At 40.4% G+C, this 21,229-nt stretch overlaps 1 protein-coding gene across 2 annotated transcripts in view; it reads right to left on the bottom strand.

Moving 5' to 3' along the window:
• gpc5c (glypican 5c) overlaps positions 1–21,229 on the bottom strand; it is a 105,885-nt gene that overhangs the window by 5,165 nt on the left and 79,491 nt on the right. For both annotated transcript variants that reach the window (XM_004542617.2, XM_004542616.2), the window contains one exon: positions 19,374–19,515. In XM_004542617.2, coding sequence (XP_004542674.2) covers positions 19,374–19,515 — 142 coding nt within the window. The remainder of the gene's footprint in view (positions 1–19,373; positions 19,516–21,229) is intronic.

The following is a 21,229-nucleotide window of genomic DNA, read 5'->3' as shown; positions in this document are numbered from 1 at the left end:
GATGGTCTGGAAGGATGGTATTGAAGGCAGAGCTGAAGTCCACAAACAGGATCCTGGCATAGGTTCCTGGGGAGTCCAGATGCTGCAGGATGAAGTGTAGGGCCATGTTGATGGCGTCATCTACAGACCTGTTGGCTCTGTATGCAAACTGCAGGGGGTCCAGGAGGGGGGCCGTGAGGGTCTTGAGGTAGGAGAGAACCAGGCGCTCAAAAGACTTCATGACCACAGATGTCAGAGCCACGGGTCTGTAGTCATTTAGTCCAGTGATCCTAGGTTTCTTGGGGACAGGGATTATGGTAGAGGACTTGAAGCAGGCAGGCACATGACATGCCTGCAGTGAGGAGTTGAAAATTAACTGAAAGATTTGATAATTTTGATTTGACAAGGTTGACAACAACATTATTTGTTTTTGCTGTATAAGAAACACTAATAATGACAGTAAGTCATAAGAAAGTAATTGCACTTTTTGTAACAGACACCCCACATAATTTACATCTATTTAGACAAAAAATTCCCAGCTGACATGAAAACTGACTGAAATCTCAGTTGTCTTTAATTTATCAGTGTCATCGCACTGCTTCTGCCATCATATCTCCTTCTCTCTGGGTGGTGACAAAATGTTGGTGTGTGAGAAATCCAAATTACCCACCCTCCCTGACTGACCCAACCCAATAAGCACATCAGTGAATTACTGGGAGCTTAACAGCCTCAGTGCAACAAGTGCACACCCAGTCTCAGTTACATTCCAATTAACCGTCATTACAAGTATTAGATGTCTAGATTTATCTGCTAGTAGGGCTGCTCGATTATGGCAAAAATGATAATCACGATTATTTTCACTGAAATTGAGATCACGATTATTTGACGATATTTATTTAACCCTTTAAGACCTACTATAGAACCAAGTCCACCAGAGCTTATATTATTTTTATTTTTTTTTTTTACATGCTGTAGTGCCATTTGTGGGAGCATTTCAAGTTGCTATACATCAATACAACTGTTATAGCCCATATTTTAATAATATGTATGCATTAAGTGCATAGTAATTACATAAATTGCAAAAAAGTGCAATAAACTACAAAAAAAATTGAAAATCGCTTTTGTTTTGTTTACATATATTTCTACTTGGAGAAGTTTAAGAGGTTTATCCCTCAAAACTTTAAATACAATAAAGTTGCAAAAAATAGTTTCCCACCACAGGAAATTTATTTTGAGTGTCTTCATAGTTTTATTTTGGAGATACAGCAATTTTTATATACTGCAGGAAAAACAAAAAACAATCCTATGATGCAAATTTGCAAAGAAAACAGCATGTGCATCATTTCACTGTGGGAAGTGTTACGAACAGCTGATAGGAACGGCAAAGCGTGTTTCTGGAATATTATGTTTTTGTTCCTGCAAGCGCTTTTTATGCAATTTTTGCAAAGCTATATGTGGAACGAAACCGTGACCGAGGACAAGCTGATGGCATAAGATGTAAGTACAACTCCTCCGGTTTCATATGCAAAACAAATTATTGCGCTAGCTTACACGGTTCAGGTTCTACAGGGATTTAAAAATAGTTACGCAAAACGGAGCGTGCTGCTCTGACCGGCTTTAAAGGGTTAACAATGACTTTAAAAAAATAATATAAAATAGTGTGCAACACCACTGAAGTTTTTTTTTTTTAAACTCTCTTTTCAACCAACGGCAGTCACTCTCCAAATAACTTCTGCTTAGCTTTCCGAGCTTCCCTCGGGTCCTCTTAATCAGCGGTCTCCAACCTTTTTTGCGCCACGGACCGGTTTATGCCCGACAATATTTTCACGGACCGGCCTTTAAGGTGTCGCGGATAAATGAGGGAGGGGCTAATAATCGGCTCAGTCATTTTTAATGATCGTTGAAAGCCCAGATCGTAATCGTGATTAAAATTCGATTAATTGAGCAGCCCTATCTGCTAGCAGCACTTAGTGATCCAGAAAGGCTTCTGTGGGCGCTAAGGGAGGAATACAACAGCATCCCATCGACATAAACAGAAGCAAACAGGCACAGAGGTTAAGGGGGATTGACTTTGGCATTGGCATCAGTTTATTTTTATAGAGAAACAGGCAGTGGCGGTCCTAGCCTGTTTGGCGCCCTGGGCGAACACTCCCTCTGCCCCCCCCCCCCCCCCCCCCCCCCCCACACACACACACACACACACACACAAAAAATATTAAGGATTGTACATTGATATAAAAATCTTCAATTCAATTCAATTTTATTTAGATATTTACATAGATACAGAGAAAAACCCAACAATCATATGACTCCCTATGAGCAAGCACTTTGGCGACAGTGGGAGGGAAAAACTCCCTTTTAACAGGAAGAAACCTCCGGCAGAACCAGGCTTCAGCAGCGAGCAGGCGCACCGAGGGTTCTCGCGCTCACTTTATAGAATTTCGAAAAAACATCGGTGCATATATAAGTCTGTATCATAATGTCTGGTGTTTTTGTGTTTGTTGGTTTTTTTAATTTTGTTTTATTTTGGAAGTTGGTTATTAGATGCTGCTCCAGCCAGCCAGAGAATCCCCCGCCGCCCCGGCCGCAAGCAGCAGGCGCATCTCGCAAACGGAGGGCGCTCTTACTCCCAGCAAATGGGCGATAGAAAACCGATCGGTGCCTATGCCATTCCCAATATGCGCTGGCATGATGTCGGAGCGGCACGAGTACGAGTAATTTTTTATTTTATTTTTTTTCCCATGCCCGTGATGCCGCCCCCCACCACAGTGCCGCCCCGGGCAACCGCCCGTGTCGCCCGTATCAAAAACCGCTATTGGAAACAGGTAAGAGGCAATAAAGCAGAAGAGTGTTGGATAGACTGTAGTGATTTCTTTGGGTTTAATCAGATATTTATATGTTTACACCATTTTCACTGAAAGCGATTGTTATTTGGTCATGCCAGACTCAGACTGCGTACAAAAATCTCCATACATTTAGCGAGCAAACAAGAGATGACAAGATAACATGTGATGACAAGATCATAAGATAAAACAGAACCTGAGAGAATACTGCCAAATAACACAGCTGGTAAGTTGGAAACGATCCAAAGCCTGAAGGTGTTGCACTCAAGATTACCCCAGAAGTTTAGCTGACCCCTTTTGACTGAGATGTGCCAAAAAAGGTGTCGCTGGATAGCAAAATGGTACAAATAAACAGAGTGAATAGAATAATTTTTGTAGCAACCCCTTTATATAAGTTAACAAGTTAACAATTACTTCTGGAACTGATTTAGGCGAGGCCCTAGCACTGGTTGTGATGGGGATTATGCTCAATATCAGAGTCCCCACACTGAGGCAAAGTCTAATGCCAAGTGGTTTCTTTAAACTGTATCTGTGTAAATAGGGCTAGGCGGGGCTCTTGAGACAAAAGTGTTTTGTGTGCCAATGGTTTTTGTTGTTCCAGTAGACAATAGACAAAGACATCATTTATCCCAAATCAGATTGCTGTTATTGTTTCAGTGGAAATGGGCTGCATCTCATCAGGGGGGTGTAAAAAAACAGCATTTGAATAAGCCAACACAACACTAATACTGCTCTGCTGTTGGCTAACCAACTGGCTAATTAATGGAGAAAGTCCTCGCCAGGACAACCAATTATGACACATTCTGCAGTACTGCCAACCAGTTAATGTCTCCTGTGATCATTTAAATCAAAGAAAATTAGATGCAATCAGTTTTAAAAGGAGAGTCAATACTCAGTAAACTAATAATGTAACCAGGCCTATTTTTGTCAAAGTATTTAAGTGGTGCTCTGAGCTTATTTGACAGCAACTCAACCTGAGCATATTCCATTACCTTTTATAATGAGGAGGGGGTTTTGCAGTAGAAGCTGAGGTGTTCAGGATGTTGTCTGATACATTTTGAAACTAGGATGGTGCTTTTCTGTGTGGAGTTTGCACGTTCTGCCAGTGTCATGCAAGACTCCGGCAGACCAAAGACATTCACAGGCTTAGGCTATTTGGTCATTCTAAATTGGCAAGTTCAATGTGAGTATGAATGGCTATCTGTCTGCAATAGATCTGTGACCTGTCTAGGGTGTACATTGTCTCTCACTATATGACAGCTGGGATAGGCTCCTGCTCCACTGTAACCCTGAATTGGACAAGAGGAAGAAGATGGATAGATATTGAATATGGAGCTGCAAAGCAGGAGGAGAAAGAGGAAGACCACCACAGAAAAGAATCATGGATGTAGTAGGGAGGATTGGTGTGACAGAACAGGATGCTAGAGATAGGGTGAAGTAGGCAATCCCTAAAGGGACCACGTGAAAGAAGACGAAGAAAAAACTATGAAATCCCCTCAACATGTCGAGGAAGCACCGAAAATTTTTCAAACTGAAAAAAACAAACAAACAAAATAAATACGGACAATGGATATAATTAATAACGCATGGCATTTTTAGAAGTTTAGATAAAACAAAAGAAGCACTATACAGTAAAAACGGGCATCACATTGAGTGGAAATGTTATGCAATAATACGATATGATAATATACGAGTGCCTAAGTTACATAGCAACAGGAGAAAAAAAATGCAATTACAATGGGAGAGAAAAATAAGCAGAAATTTAAAGGGAGAAAAAAGAGAAGAGTACTTGTTCCTTAAAGCCTCCAACAACTTGAGGCACAAAGAAACAGAAAACTGGGGGGCAGAAGACTAATGGAATGTTATGTTGTTGTTGTCATAATGAGACAATGTTAACAGATAAGCCATGCTTCATAAGCTGAGTCATGTGTAAATCCCCGAACAGTGGGGAAAAAGAAGGGAGAACAAGCAAGATAGAAAAAAAAAACACAGAGTGGGAGGGAGTGAAGGATGACATAGAGGGTTAGAAGAGGAAAACATTTAGTTCAGCTTTTCAGTATGAGGATGAATATCCATCGCCACTTGTATCAAGACAGATGGAATCAATCACCTCAGGCGACTTCAAGGCGATGCAATGGCACATCAACATACTTCTCCCATCACAACAGCAGTCAGTGACATATGTTCTTCATCAGTATATGACAAATGGGATTTGATTTTATAGATGTTTTTGTAATAGTCAACAAACAGGGACAGAGAAAATCAAATCAAATAAAAAAAAACAGAACCTAAGACCTTCGTGTCTGGGCAGTTTCTGGATATCGATGCATGGGTCTGTGGGGCCTGTAAACACTTCCATAATACTATAAATAATGTGCTGTAACTTTCAAACTTGCTGTTTAGGGATGCGGTAAACTGTGTCATTGAGATGAAGAGAAAATGGTTTGTGCCATTTTATACAACTGACCACCCAACTTTCACTCTGATATGTACTGCGGTTACTGTGTTACCTAACTACACATACAGTTTAACAACCTCATTGACCTCTGTGTTGGCTATGTGTGTGAGAAACAGTTCACAGTGTCCTCTGCCACTAATGCCTCTCCAGATGGGTAGCTTGTGTGTTTGGAGGAGCCTTTATTTCCCACTGGCCAAAGAGGAACAACAGCTGCTTCTAACAACCCAGGCCAAAGCTCCGAAGAAGAGGTGGACCTCAGGCTCTAGCCAAGAGGGAGGAGGGATGGGAGGGTAGCAAGAAAGAAATAGAGGAATAAAGGCAGGAAGGTGAATAATAAGAATAACAAATGTCTCGGCCATCAAAATTCTGAACGACCGAAAATTGCATGATAATTCTCCGGGCAACCGTGTTAGTTTTCTTCTTTCCCCTGCCTCCTCTTGGTTCCTTTTGGTTTGCCAGCACACAGTGGCTGCTGTCTCACAGATTAAATCCTTAAACATAGGTATGCAAAAGGAAGAACCAGACTGTTGTCAAACAGTTCTCTTTCTGTCTTCAGCTGATAAGATTTAGTCTCTCTCTTTTTTCCTCCTTTGTGTCATGTATAAACTACAGTTGACTAGAATACTCACACCGACAGCATATAGGGTTGCAGAAACACACACACACACATTAAATAAGTTAACCCTGAAAAATTATGTCTACATTTGTGTTTTGCCTGCCTCTGTATGTGTGTATCATGAGGCGTGCATGTCTGCATAAAACTCTTGGCTCAACCCTAGCTGCAGAGCTGTAATCCAGCGAGGAATGGTGCTACTGTTTATTGGGGCTTAGAAAGTTGTCACACTACTTGATATCAAGATGACAAGACAGCTTTTCTAGACTGAGTACAGACTTTATAGCTACGACAAACATTGATAGATCTCGCTAAAGTTCATTTTATTATTTCACCATACTAAATATCCACCTAGAATTACGTTACAGCAAATCTATTTACAGTGTAACCTACTGTTGTACGTTGCAACTTGATCCCACACTGAACTTACATGAGTAATGAGAAGACTTTGACCTGTTTGTCATGAACTTTAAAACACCTGGTGTCAGTTCACACCTCTGCCCGCTGTGTAGATTTCTAAAGACATTTATAAGGTGAACTTATGACTTACAGTGCATTGATGGGGTGTGGTGAAGGAGAATTGAGGTCAGTATCTTGCTAACCATTTTCTTGACCTTGCAGCTCTTTGGCAACTGCATAGCAGTTAATTGGAGGTGGATGTTGGGGGTGAAGGTTGTAAAGAAGCTCATGGGCCTAGGTTTGGCAAGGCCTCTGGATCTGCCTTGTATTCATGTTTCCCTAACATAGGTGACTCCTTGTCTTTATCAGTTTTTGACTCCAGCTTAAATACAACACTTGTGAGCATGCATCAAAACTAACAGAGGCGCAGTTTATTCGGCTGCTCCTGTATTTCTACATAATGACACTGTCGATTTTCTAGATCAATCCTTATTTACCGTAAGACAAGATCTTTATGCAGTTGCCAAATATGCATTAGTGCATGGGTGCCAGCTGTCTGTTTCAATAATACACTGAACTACTGTAAGTAAAAATGATTTTTACCATTAGTCTGTCATAAATAGGAAGGAAAAACTCACACTAGATCCAGCCGGATTTGTAACGTTGTCAGATATTTGCTACGTGCAGTGTTTCCTTACTTGCGTTCTGCTTTGTTCATTTTTTTATATATGCTTTTCATATAGCACTAATTTCAAGTAAGTTCTGTTGCAGATAAACAGTGTGAAAGATGGACACTGTGACATCAACTGGTTCTGGACTCTGCAATTACACCATGAAGTGCTAACTCATTAGTCATGGCTAGCAAGTTTGGTTAGCAAGCTTCATCCGTAAACAAATAAGGGGAAGAACACAGAGGTATCTGGTAATTAGTGCTAATTACTAGATGAATTAAATACTACAGTTGTTTTTCTCACCGTCACTGGAACACAAACTTATTTGTGAGACCCTGTTACTGTGGGATCTTTAGGTTCCAAGACAACTGTTCCATCCACTTTGTACCAATGTACCAGTACCAATGACAGCAAAACAGGTCTAGAGCGTGATGCTACTTCTGGGTTTAAAAGCCTCACCTTTACACCAAATATGCCTCTTGTTATTGCGGCCTAACAACTAAATCTCTGTCTCATCTGACCATACAACTTTTCTTCAGAGGGCATTTGGCATTTCTTGGTCAGCACCCTCTCAAGCCAATGTAAAAGTTGCTTCACTGTGGAAAGTGACACTAGCAGCAGTTCCAGCAGTTTCTAGTTCGTGGAAGGCTTGAGCATTAGTTTGGTTCCTGGATTGTTTCGGACCAAATTCTTACAAATTTCCCCTCATCTTCTTCTTCTCAATAAGTTGTACTTACACACAAACTGACAGAACTAATGATTTTGGAATCTGCATTTTTTTTCTTAGAAATACTTTATGACTCTGGAACTGTCCCAATTTGTGTAAATATGCAAATCTCCTTCTTAGATCTTCACTGAGTTCCTTGCACTTCCTCATTGGTCTGCATATTGGTCAGTCCAATGAGTGTTTCATTTTTATGCTAGCAAAGAGAAACTACCAGTTGTGGTCAATCACGATCAGTTAACAGGCTCTGGCCTTGTCATGTTAAGACATTGCAGAACCTTCAGTACCACTTATAAAAAGATTTAAGTAAATGTTTGTATATATTTGTGCCCGTATATATAATTTTGAACCTGTGTGGATTAGGAAAAAAAGCTAAAAAGCATACAAACTTGTGCACCCAGTTCTTGTTTTTGAAAGTCATTAAAGATTTATGCTAAACAATTATTCCACCCTTGAAGAAGAAAAGTTCAAAGAAATCATTAAAGGCCTAAAATTACCATAACATTCATGCCCAAGATGAGCGTAAGTAAATTTCTGACTGCAACTGTAGGTATAGCTTAAAAAATAAGAAATGGAGGGAATGACCTAGTTGAATCCCATTTTACCCCTTTAAAAAAAGATGGATACACACAGGACTGCACTTAAACATCTGGCAACTGAAGGAATGTAGCATATAACCACACTCAAAATGTTCAGAAAAAAAGTCACAGCTAATTTCCATTGTGGTATTGTTTAATTATACCACCTTAATCTTGAAGCACTAACTTTAAGAAGATCAAACGTTTTCTTGTTCAAATATACAAAATCCAGACCACACACCATTTAAGTGACCTCTTAAGGTTGCACGCTACATTGTTGTAGATGCAGCTTCACTGAATGTATTCCATGGCTGTTACACTTGCAGTCAAAGTTGTTGTTGTTTTCATGGTTGGGGAAAAACAACATTATTAACTAGCCATATCACTGTCTTCCAATCACAACTTTACACACAAAAAAAACCCAGCCATGCTGCTGTTACCAGCTACAAATCCTGGATATCCCGACGCTGTTTGTTAGAACAGGGAAATGTTAAATTTCTTAAGGCCTCATTTTCCTTGTCTCACATTTACCGTTCCAAGAATTTAAACAAGTCTTTCTTATCTCTTTTCACACACACATTGTCTTACAATGAAAGGTAAGGGTAGAGAGTAAAAAGGAGGGGAGGATGAATTCACACAGTTCATTACTGGCCATCCATCTCTGTGCTGTTGTTGTCCGCAAATCACTCTTTATGTGCTGGCATGTCAGGCAGGGGCTCCTCACTCATTCAAACTAATCTCCCTATTCTGTTTTCTGAGAAACACAGTGAATTCATGCACATCTCTGAGAACTGCCTCCCTGGTTCACAGGCAACCTGTACAACAGGACTGGTACAAGGTCTCTGGCAGGCCACTCAGGGGGCTAAAAGGGCCAAAATACTGGGGCACCAGTGGGGTACGTGTCTTAGCCTAAAGCTAACCTAGCAACAGGCACAGCAGCCTGGCAACTAGCACAGGGATCAGTGGAGTGGAATCTGTCCAGTGTGATTCTTGGCTGTACTAGACTATTAAGCTCCTTGGCAAGATTAAAATTTACACCCTTTACATACACACACAAACACATATACACAGAAACAAATTGGCAAATGGGGCCCTGGGAGGACAGTGACCTCCAGCAGTCAATGTGACAGATTCTCAAGATGGAGTGGAAGATGAGGGAAGTTTAATGCCCAAGACAACTCCTCAATCTCACAAACAAATACACACACCCATCGCTACACACACCAGGGTACTCAGAACACACACCACACCTGTGTGCACTCAAACACCAGCTGCCTCATCACATTGCCAGGTGTCACGTTGTCCTCGTAGAGAGACAAGCATGAAGGATGCAGAAATAAACTGCCATTTATATCCTTTTGCTCTCTCTTTTTCAATTGCATATGCACATGCACGTACGGCCACACACACACGCACAGACAAACAACACATGTTGATAGTTTTTGGGGTTCTTTTTAGTTAGTTAGTTAGTTTTTTTAAACCATCAAAATGAAATGAACATGAGGCACAACTCAGGGAAACAATGCCCTCACATGTACCTACTAACCTCACACTTCTCCCCATGGACTTAACTTACTGGTACAGAAGCCTTAAAGGTTGAATTATCCAAAACTTTTTGAGTGATATTAACAAGTCTTACATGTCCCCAACAATGTATATTTCAAGTTTCAGCCCAAAATACCACACCACCCGGAATGCCCTAGGTTTTAAGACCCATTATGGGCTGTTTTAAAGTTTCCACAAGTCATAGTTGTCCCCCTGCTAACACTTACTTTGGCCACATTAGCCGCACTAGGCTACAACCAGACTTTCCTATTCTGGAGGGGACATTTTGATCTGAAGAGTCTCACTTTTTTGCTTTGTTTTTGTTGTTTAGGTGATGGGAAAACATGGGAGAGTTATTTGGTTATTTATAGACTGTATTTAGTTGTTTTTTTATCACTTCACTTGCTATCACACAGTACTTTTTAATATTTTACTGGAGCCATTATTTGTCTTGCATAGTACACAATAACTGGACAATAACTGGACAGGAAAAACACTAGCTTAATCTAAAAGAACACAGTGTTGCTGTGCGCTCTAGTTTTTAGCAGGTTTTTTGTTTATGGTTATACTCACAAACAAACTAACTAATCGATGCAGTGGTAAAGTAGCAGGTATGTGCTCTGAAAGGTCAAATTCCATTATTTTGTTGCTTGTTTTTCCGTCATGTAACTAATAAAGTTAGTTACAAAGCCTCGGTTCCTTGTCAAAAATAGCTGTCCGATAGCAGACCAAGCCCAGAAAACATATTTAATATTGGATACATTTGAACAGAAAGTGATTTTTAAGTTAGCATTTTGGATCAGTTAGCATCAGTGTTAGCAGCATGCTGTAATTCTCCCCTTAGCGCTGACACAGGAAGACAGATGCAACAAGGGAAAATTCTTATTGGCTTTTAAAGCTGGGAGATGGTCTTGTTGCCAAGGAGATGGGTCTTTTATTTTCTTTATAAAAGTCTCATAACACTATAAACCAAACCTTTAAGATTAATGCTTTCACATTTGTGATGTTACTATTGCAATTAAACAGGACTTTGTTTCATTTAAGCGTTCTGCTTTGCCTTGCTGCCTAGACAGAATGCATTACACATAACAATCTCTCCATAACCAAATAAATAGACTGAAATCCTTATTTATATTATTTAGTCAATATCAAAAATATTGGCTGTCAAATATGTTTCATATTGTATTTGCTGTAATCCACAATCTTTCTGAAATTATCCAGACTAATTTATTCAGCACTTCAGTGCCTGCTTCAGTGTGTGTAAACTGTCACTGACACTATCTGCTTAGTGACACCAAGTAGCGGTGCACACATAAAAGTTAAGTGCACAGAATGGAATGCAGCCTTGTGTTGCTCTATGTGACGGGCCCCCTCTGAATTAAAGTGATTTAAGTGATACTTGCCTTCTCAACTTCAAAGTGTTTTCACATATCTGAGCGGGTAAGAGGGGAAAAAAACACATTGCGCTGTGATGTTATAAATGTTTGATTTTGTGTGGGCGAATCAAATACTTTGATGTAAACTCTTGGTTGCGTAACTGACTGCAGTTTTAGAATTAAATCACTTAGAACTGTGCACTGAGTACACTGGTCCTTTTAATCTGCAATCAGTTCAATCAGTCAGAGGTCAGCCCTCTCTCAGCCCTCTGGGCTGACAATCTGCACCAGGTTCACTTCTTATTGCCACATTACTTATGGATAAGGGAGAAGGACTTTGTTGCTCTCACCACAGATCAATGGGATTGGGCTCTAATGAAGTGACTTGTCTTCCAACGTGTGTCTCTCTGATGCTTACCTGTAAAGCCTGCACACAGACTTTGCACTCCAGGTAGTAAATAGACTGTTTGCTACCAGAATTCATTACCACTCATGCCATGCTAACATGCTTTTTGCCATCTAAAAACAAACAAACAAAAACAACATACTGTGATTGTCATTTAAAACAAAACTTTGCATTTTATACGTATTACAAAGGATTACCTTCCCACGTCATCAGTGGGAAAATCCCAGCCGATGTTTTTCCGTCTTTCTCCCCTTACCTACGTTGTATTTCCCCCTGTATACTAGGCTGAGATGAGACAGAGGAGGATCACACTCATCCCTGCTTATCCTTCAACTGCATTTTTCAATATCAGTGGAATGTCTGACTTTGTTTGCTCAGTGCTGTGTTACAGCAGGAATGTCATTTTCTGTCTTAGTAGCCAACAATAAGCTCTGGTCAAGGAAAGACAGTCAAGAGGGTCACTCACACCAGCAACGCTGGCCACTGACAACCCATTTCCATAAGTTCATTGAGGTTTACCAAATATTGTCTCAACAGCAACCTAAAAGTATAATCTAAAGCAGATTGGGGCTCGGGGGGAAGGGTGGTGTACCAGGTTTTTTTTCACACATTAAACATGAAGTTCTAGCCACTGCACTGCTTTCAATAAAGAATACTTTATGAGTCTGAGCCATCTTTTAAAGTCCATGTACTGCTTGGAAACATGTGCATGTAAGAATGTCTTGTAAGAATAAGAGTTCCTTCTGTGGTTCTGTTAAAGCTTTTATGTGGCTGTAGTATCAAAGCACTAGATCACTAGCACACCCTGTGTTCCTCTGATGATCTGAATTCTAGGTTTAATTTTCACTAATTTCTGTACATACTCACTCCCACCATTTCCTTTGGTTTATTAACTGTTGCCACACCAGAGATTCTTGGTGTTTCCCGACCAGGCTCCCAAAGGTGTGCTGCAAAAGCTCAATCATAAAGGCCTTACAGATACTGCTAAGAAAGGAAATGATGATGCTGGCTAATGAGAACCATTCTCCTCTGATGACCGTGCGCCTAGGGAGCCTTTCAAGCTAATATGCTTTCAAAGTGCTATAAAACCACAGGGTAGAATATGTCATGCAAGTGAGAAAAAGGAGCCCACTTAAAGGCAAGGTGAAATATGGTATAAAAGGGATGAATAGAGACAGCAGGAAATAGAAGACAGTTGTGACGATTGTAATAAAACTTAAGGACAAAAACTTTGCTTTGTAGTTTAAGTGATCAGGAAGGATGTATTTCATATGTCATTAACTAAACAGAAACTATGTTGACATTTCTCTAAATTATTGGCAAAAGAAGTATTTAGATAACTTTGCAACATTATCCGCAGTCTCGCACACAACAAATGGATGGCCCTGCATATCTGACCAAAAACATTTGACTCACTCCTCCTACATCTATCCGCAAACCAGACCATTCTGCTAATCCTCTCGTTCCTTCTTCAACAACCCTACTCTGCCCTGCGGAATTCTCTCTCAGCCCCTTGAGCTCCAGATGAAAGGCTGAGGGAAATGGCAGTCATACTGGTAATATCCGCACCGGGACACAGCCACTACATCTGCAGGCCAGCCAGCTCTCTATGCACGGCAGTCCTAAGGGACCTCATTCAGCCCAGGACCTAGAAAGAGAAGATCTAGGGTTGGATTGGCTCTATCTAGCTTGCCAGTGCATACAACCACCAAATCCCCAGTCCACCCTTCTAACCCTTTACTCTCACGGTAGATTGAATCATAGGTCTCTATGTTGATTTCGACTTGAAAGCACCTTTGAATCTTTTTATTTCTCCGTTACCTGCGCTACAACGTAAAAACGGACAGCCTTACGCCTTTTACACTCAAGTGCGTTTAGTTTCAGGCTTTTCTTCTTTCCGTTCTCCTTCACATTTGGCTATTACCCTGAATCATCCAACTTGCAACAATCCACCCTTAATCCTTAGCCTTTTCGCCTTCTTTCGTTGTATTTTTGAACAAGAAAGGCAAAGTGCGTGCTGGGTCCTGGACAACAGCAGGCTGTAGCGGGACTGTGGTCGATCCAGTGTAATCTTACTAACACTAGTGCAGGTTGGCTGTATCCTGCCCAGCTATTCATTTCAGAAATGTAGCTCCCTTGCCAGAATGAACAGCTGCTACACACCTTTTTGGCCTTATAGGCTTTGGAGGAAAGTTCTTTCTATGCCTTTGACATTCAGGTAAAAATACACCACCAACAACAAACCCATTACCTTAGTGTGCTGATACTATGTGGCTAAGTTGAACACTTTCACCAAGGTCAGATTCAGTGTGTGTTTGCCTGTGAGTTTGAGTATGTGAGCAAAGTGAGAAAGTGAAATATCCAGCATTGATAGACGTGAGTGCAGATTTTGCCCCTAGAGGTAAATTCAAAACCTGTTGATGGAGGCCTTCTTGTACCATACAGCCACACCTTTTTAACTATGCAGCACTCTATTTTCTTAAGTAAAAAAGCCACCAAACTAGCTGCTGCTAATTTAAGTTAATTATCAGAATTTACAACCTAAGGGTCATATTTACACTCATGCACACACTTGTGGACACACTCACATCTCAAATAAGGGTATGCAAGGATAGACCAGATGCACAATAATCGACTCCTATAACTTTCAATCTAGTCAGATTTTGATAATTACATTCTTTGACAGGACGCCAAAGAGAAACAATCACTGCCTATGGCTTCATGTTAGACACGTTTACCCACTGAACTGTAAAGTTTGTGAAAAAAATGCCAGGGGGTGTTTTTGTTTTCTTGATGAGCTCACCAGCATTCCTGACAGATGGTGTTTGTTACCAAAAGAGAATTTTACTTTCATGGCTGTACGATTCACACTTTGTCACTGCACATCCCTCCGGCTCAATCACAGGAAATGTTTATCCATGCGATTACTCGTACTCCTCTGAGATGGATAACCTGCCTTCATCTCCTTTTTGTTTTCGTGACTTTTCACACAATACCTGGTAGACTGCCTCAACAACAGCTTTAACGCTATAATAACTTTTCTATTTGAAGTCAAATACAACAGATTTACCAGTGGGATGGAGGGTTTTTTCCCCGTTTTTTTTTCTTCCCCAAGTTCAATCTTAAACTTAAGACTTCATTATAAACTAAAATCCCATTCTTTTAAACTTGACATTTCTCTACTCTATCTTTTCTCTCTTTTTCTCTGTTTCTGTGTGGATCTTCACAGAAAGCAAGAGACGACTGCCTAATCTGCCAGACTCAGACTATGCTAGTGGACAGACAAATAAAGCACTGTTCCAGCTTCTGATGTACAGAAATTTGGTGTCTCGTCTATTTTCCTAATGGAGAGATAGTGGTTTAATGTGCAATTGTGGGCATTTTAGAGATTAATACGTTAATGAGCTATCTACAAATGAATAGCTCCTTTGGAAGAAGCAGTGCAAGTGTTTCGGGTAATACAGTTAATAAGCCACAGTCACGCCACAAAATGTACCACAGAAGGGGCTCTCATAGCTGCAGGGGCGATGGATAATATGGTTCATTAAAGAATCACAGATTTATTCCCCTGTTCGGTGCTGTGGCTATGGCAGTCCGAACATGACCAGGCCTTCCTTATCTGGCGCACAAAGTACACTTGTGTGAAAATCTCCAGGCGAGAGGAGCAGGATCTGAGCCAAGATCAAACCAGGCATTACATCATGCAATCACACTGCACTTTCTTTTGGAGCACAATGGTATGTCTGATAAGAAATTTTCTTTACCAAATCTTGCCTTGACTATTTGTAATGCTTTCTTTTTAGCCAGACAGTGTAAAGTAGAAACATTGTACTACCAGTTTATAGCTCAGTTTTTTAAAAAGCTGCCTAGTACAGTCCTTTAGTTTTTTTACAGTCATAAATCATAGAAACATCTGTATTAGCAATCTTAAACAAACTGCATTTTCAATATGCAGGAATTGTATCGTCTCAGTAAGACTTGCAGCAGTTTCGTGCCATCTGTGCGATGGCACAGACTGAGAATCTGTTCTCCACAGATTAGCGCTGTTCATTTGCTTCGTAATGAAGTCTCTCTTAGCAGAACAGTAGGCGGTCATGCCCCCTTTTAACATGGACCTTGGGAGCTCTGGCACTGTTATACAGTGGCAAACAACTGCAAAAACAGATGGAAATAAAATAATCTATGCCTACAATGTCCTTTATCTTGACCCAGCTGGGAAATTACTTTAATGGTTGCCAAAGTTGATGTTCGGATGAATGTTTAGTCAATATATGAAACGCCATAAAGGCAGTATCTACCAGTCCCACTTTGTTAATTCACAAAGATCACAGTAAGAAGTGAAGAAGAAGAAGTAACTTCGTAACAGTTAAAGAAAACTGAACTCTTAGGAGAATTTGAAAGCGAAGAATGTGAAAGAATGCCCGTTAGCATAGTTGATATACACCAGACAGCTTCAGCCAAATACAGTGGAGCAAAAAAGTATTTAGTCAGCCACCGATTGTGCAAGTTCCCCCACCTAAAATGATGACAGAGGTCAGTAATTTGCACCAGAGGTACACTTCAACTGTGAGAGACAGAATGTGAAAAAAAAATCCATGAATTCACATGGTAGGATTTGTAAAGAATTTATTCGTAAATCAGGGTGGAAAATAAGTATTTGGTCACCTCAAACAAGGAAAATCTCTGGCTCTCACAGACCTGTAACGTCTTCTGTAAGAAGCTTTTCTGTCCCCCACTCGTTACCTGTATGAATGGCACCTGTTTGAACTCATCATCTGTATAAAAGACACCTGTCCACAGCCTCAAACAGTCAGACTCCAAACTCCGCCATGGCCAAGACCAAAGAGCTTTCGAAGGACACCAGGAAAAGTATTGTAGACCTGCACCAGACTGGGAAGAGTGAATCTACAATAGGCAAGCAGCTTGGTGTGAAAAAATCAACTGTGGGAGCAATCATCAGAAAATGGAAGACATACAAGACCACTGATAATCTCCCTCGATCTGGGGCTCCACGCAAGATCTCATCCCGTGGGGTCAAAATGATCATGAGAACGGTGAGCAAAGATCCCAGAACCACACGGGGGGACCTGGTGAATGACCTGCAGAGAGCTGGGACCAAAGTAACAAAGCTCACCATCAGTAACACACTACAACGGCAGGGAATCAAATCCCGCAGTGCCAGACGTGTTCCTCTGCTGAAGCCAGTGCATGTCCAGGCCCGTCTGAAGTTTGCCAGAGAGCACATGGATGATACAGCAGAGGATTGGGAGAATGTCATGTGGTCAGATGAAACCAAAGTGGAACTTTTTGGTATAAACTCAACTCGTCGTGTTTGGAGGAAGAAGAATACTGAGTTGCATCCCAAGAACACCATACCTACTGTGAAGCATGGGGGTGGAAACATCATGCTATGGGGCTGTTTTTCTGCCAAGGGGACAGGACGACTGATCCGTGTTAAGGACAGAATGAATGGGGCCATGTATCGTGAGATTTTGAGCCAAAACCTCCTTCCATCAGTGAGAACTTTGAAGATGAAACGAGGCTGGGTCTTCCAACATGACAATGATCCAAAACACACCGCCCGGGCAACAAAGGAGTGGCTCCGTAAGAAGCATTTGAAAGTCCTGGAGTGGCCTAGCCAGTCTCCAGACCTCAACCCCATAGAAAATCTGTGGCGGGAGTTGAAAGTCCGTGTTGCTCGGCGACAGCCCCAAAACATCACTGCTCTCGAGAAGATCTGCATGGAGGAATGGGCCAAAATACCAGCTACTGTGTGTGCAAACCTGGTAAAGACCTATAGTAAACGTTTGACCTCTGTTATTGCCAACAAAGGTTATGTTACAAAGTATTGAGTTGTATTTTTGTTATTGACCAAATACTTATTTTCCACCCTGATTTACGAATAAATTCTTTACAAATCCTACCATGTGGATTCATGGATTTTTTTTTCACATTCTGTCTCTCACAGTTGAAGTGTACCTCTGGTGCAAATTACTGACCTCTGTCATCATTTTAGGTGGGGGAACTTGCACAATCGGTGGCTGACTAAATACTTTTTTGCCCCACTGTAGTTGAGCAGACTCACAAATGAGTTCAGCCTTGTGTGGTGTGATGTGCGTCTCTGATAATGTTTGCTATCTCTTGGCATTAGACTTCAGAGAAGCAAAAAATTCTGTCTTACAATCAATTAATTAATTAATTCTGTCTTCTTGTATTTGTCTAATACAAGGGCCAAATGTGTAATATTACTTTATAGCCCATTACCTTGCCAAAAGGTGTGATTTGATGGAAAACACACTTATAAAGCTAAAAGACAGTAAACAATGGGTCATTTTTTGAAAAATTACTGGAGGTAGTTTAGGAAATCCCAGACAGCATTTTGCATTGATTATCTGGAATACTGGTGGTAGAACTCTGACCAACACTGGATTTTTTCATCCGCACTGTAACAAGGAGCTGGGCTGAGAGGATCTTTCCAGAACTGCGTGTAACTGGACTTTTTCAGTGATATTTAACTGTACCGTATTGTTTTATTTTCCTCTTTTCTTCTAAGTACAAACAGTATTACGCTGTTCTGATTAAATATTCCCTTACTTTGGGATTGTGCCTTCAGTGCAATCTTCAGGACCTCAGTTAAATAGAATTACTTTGTCTTGTCTTAAAAACAGGTAGAGAAGAAATTGCTAGCAGTGTCGACCTTGAGGTTACAGGGCTGAACTGAACAATATGGGTTGTGTTTGTTTCAATAAACAGCAGTTAAATGTCATTTAAACAACCTGTTAAAATGACAAAGCTTTGACTGCTGCAATCTAGAAGAAAAAGGCCATGCAAAAAAACTGCTGGGTGTCTAAAAAAAAGTGTGGCCATGTTGTGATAGTGTTAAGGGGTAAGTGAAAATGTAATGAAAGGAAACGGAGAAAGACTGACAAGCAGTATGTAAATTTGCAATTATAGTCACAATCGTAAATACACTTCAGTCTGTGTTGTACTTAATTGCTCGTCATTAAAATATATATTTTAATGTGCATGCAGTCATCCAAATGTACGACATGTGCTTGTCTGGGTTTGTGGTGGACAGAGTAAACATGGTACATGCTACATATTGAGAGACTGCTGAATCAGCAGCTGAAACGCTGGCAGTCTGAGCCGAAGAGGCTCAGCTTACTCAGCTGGGATTTTATTACTTTCCCTCTTTGTATTGCCCGTCCACTTCCTTCTAGCTCTCACTGTATGGTATCTCCAAATGGTCTATTTACCAGGTGCATTGAAAAAAAAAATCAGTTTTAAAGTACAACAAGGCTGACACTAACACTGGTTGCAGTTGTCTCTTTTTTCACTACATTGCTTGGGAAAAACAAAACACCATGGTAATATGGTGTTAAAAATGTAAAATCTCTGCAGGAGATAAAATATTCATTAAAATGAACACGAGGTCCAATAGAGTGTGTCTGTAAGTAAGCAAGCCATCTTTTTGATTTGGCATCTGGTATATAAGGTACTTATATGCCACCACCTTTGCTGGAGCCTCAGCAGAGTGTGAAAATGTGATTTGAGGTGAATATCCTTTGCCAGGTAGGAGATGAATAAAAGAGAGAGTTTGTGACAGTTCTTAGAAAACAATAACAGGGTCACTTAGCTGAAAAAAAGAAAGCACACTGTCTCTCCAGAGGCAGGCACTTCCTTAGTTATATAACGCAATTGATATTCTAAATAAACACGCAGACTTCGTGTGGAATTGTGCTTGTATAGTGAGTGTTTTTGCATGGAAAGGTGTGACTTACAGTGTTTGTCTTGACCGTCTCCTGAGGCTTGACAACCATCTTCATCATCACACTCTGTGGTGCTGCCCTCCTCCCTTTTCCCACTGCCCAGCTCTTCCCAGTCTTCCATTTCTGCCAATTCTGGAAACATTTCCTCTGTGTCCTGCATATGCACAGAAATATGGTTAATGCATAAGATTCCAATATCCTGCATGTGAAACACTGTGAGCAACTCTTAATATAGATAACATATGATATACTTTAACATAAGTTTCTTTTTGATACTGCAAGCTGCAGATCCTTCAAAAATCTGTCATCTGTTGGACTGTTGGATCATAGTGGAAGATCCCATTACTCCTGTATAAATCTCAGGACACTTTCTGAGAGCAGAAAGGTTCTGAAATGTAGAAAGGTTTGGCAGAAAACAAACCAATTATACAGTGGCAGTTGTTAATTCTTTTGGTGAATTATTCTAATTTATATTAGGTATTAGTCTATATACAGCTGAAATAAGACTTTATCAGCCTGGCCCATCAGGACCATATCCTTCCCTCCTGCTGTGTGGCCACCTAATTGGCTTTGTTGGCCCTTCATGCTGTCCATCATCATCAGGGTGGTCTCTGCTCCATAACACCATGTCTGACAAACTCTCATGACACAATAAGAAAACTGTACTTTGCACATTAAGTTCAAAATAAGGGCATAGATATCAGAACTTTGGAATATGTGAAATTATAGATGGATGCATTTGCACACATGTGTGAATACACTGTTAAACCTGCTTTACAAAGTTTACAAGATCATTCCTGGGACTAACTGACCTTAAAGGGAAGGCACAACCAGCGAAGACATGTTGAGAGGTGAATGAGAGGCATGGAGTTGGCCCCATTCCTCTCATTCACCTCTCGACATGTCTTCAGGTGTTGTGGGATTACAGATGTCTTTGCTATTGACACCACCCCAGTGACTCACTCATACACCTGACAACAGAAGAACAAGTTCTCTCCTAAGCCTTCAGTGCCCCAAAAGAAACATTTCACAAAACCAGACAAGTTTATTTATAAGAATTAGAGTGCAAAGCTTAAGAGAAACAAGACAGAGAATCAGACATGCTAGTGGTCCAGTGATAACACACTCATCCCACGTGATGTTTCAAACTACAGTAAACGTTAACATGCTATCTTCAACAAGCTTAATGTGCTTCTACAAAGGGTGGCTGTCAGTCTGCAACATGTTCCAAGTGTGTGGATTCAGGAAAAAAAAAGTTTCCTGAAAAGCTTGTTGTTCATATAAGTAACACAAAGAAAAACCAATGTTAAGTGGGCTCACCATGTAGGTCCAAAAAAGTGTCTGCACAGACTATCATGGAATTTACATTCTGCAAATTCCCACAGACCCTTACAGACTAACATAAAGGAATCTCAACTGTTAAAGGTATGTGTCTTAAAATGTATATTTTGACTTGATGATAGCACAATAAGAAAAGTCTCATGGTCCCAAAAAAGATGCATAAGGATAATCTAATAACCTCAACTAGCAGGAAAAAAAAGCAAGGAAACAGATTAATCGCGCTCATGGCAACTAATTTATTTGCTAATGGCAAAGAAAGGTTTAATTTTCAATTAATAAGATGTTTCATAAGAGGTTTACTTAAAACAAAAACTAGATGTCAAGATAGTCAAAGCCCCAAACTGACAAACAGAGAAACTGAAGCACAAACCAAGGAAGCTACACGGAACTGAATTTAACTTAAGATAATAAATAAATGCTTGTTTGGGTACCAGAGTTATTCAAACAGACATATTAGTATTCTTTTTTCCTTTTTCTTCTTCTATCACATTAGTGATTGCAGATGCTAGAGAAAGACATTTAGAATG

The sequence above is a fragment of the Maylandia zebra genome, linkage group LG18 (assembly GCF_041146795.1).
Source record: "Maylandia zebra isolate NMK-2024a linkage group LG18, Mzebra_GT3a, whole genome shotgun sequence".
Taxonomy (NCBI): Eukaryota; Metazoa; Chordata; class Actinopteri; order Cichliformes; family Cichlidae; genus Maylandia; species Maylandia zebra.
Note: the sequence above shows the minus strand (reverse complement) of the source record. Positions and strands in the feature narration are given on the sequence as shown.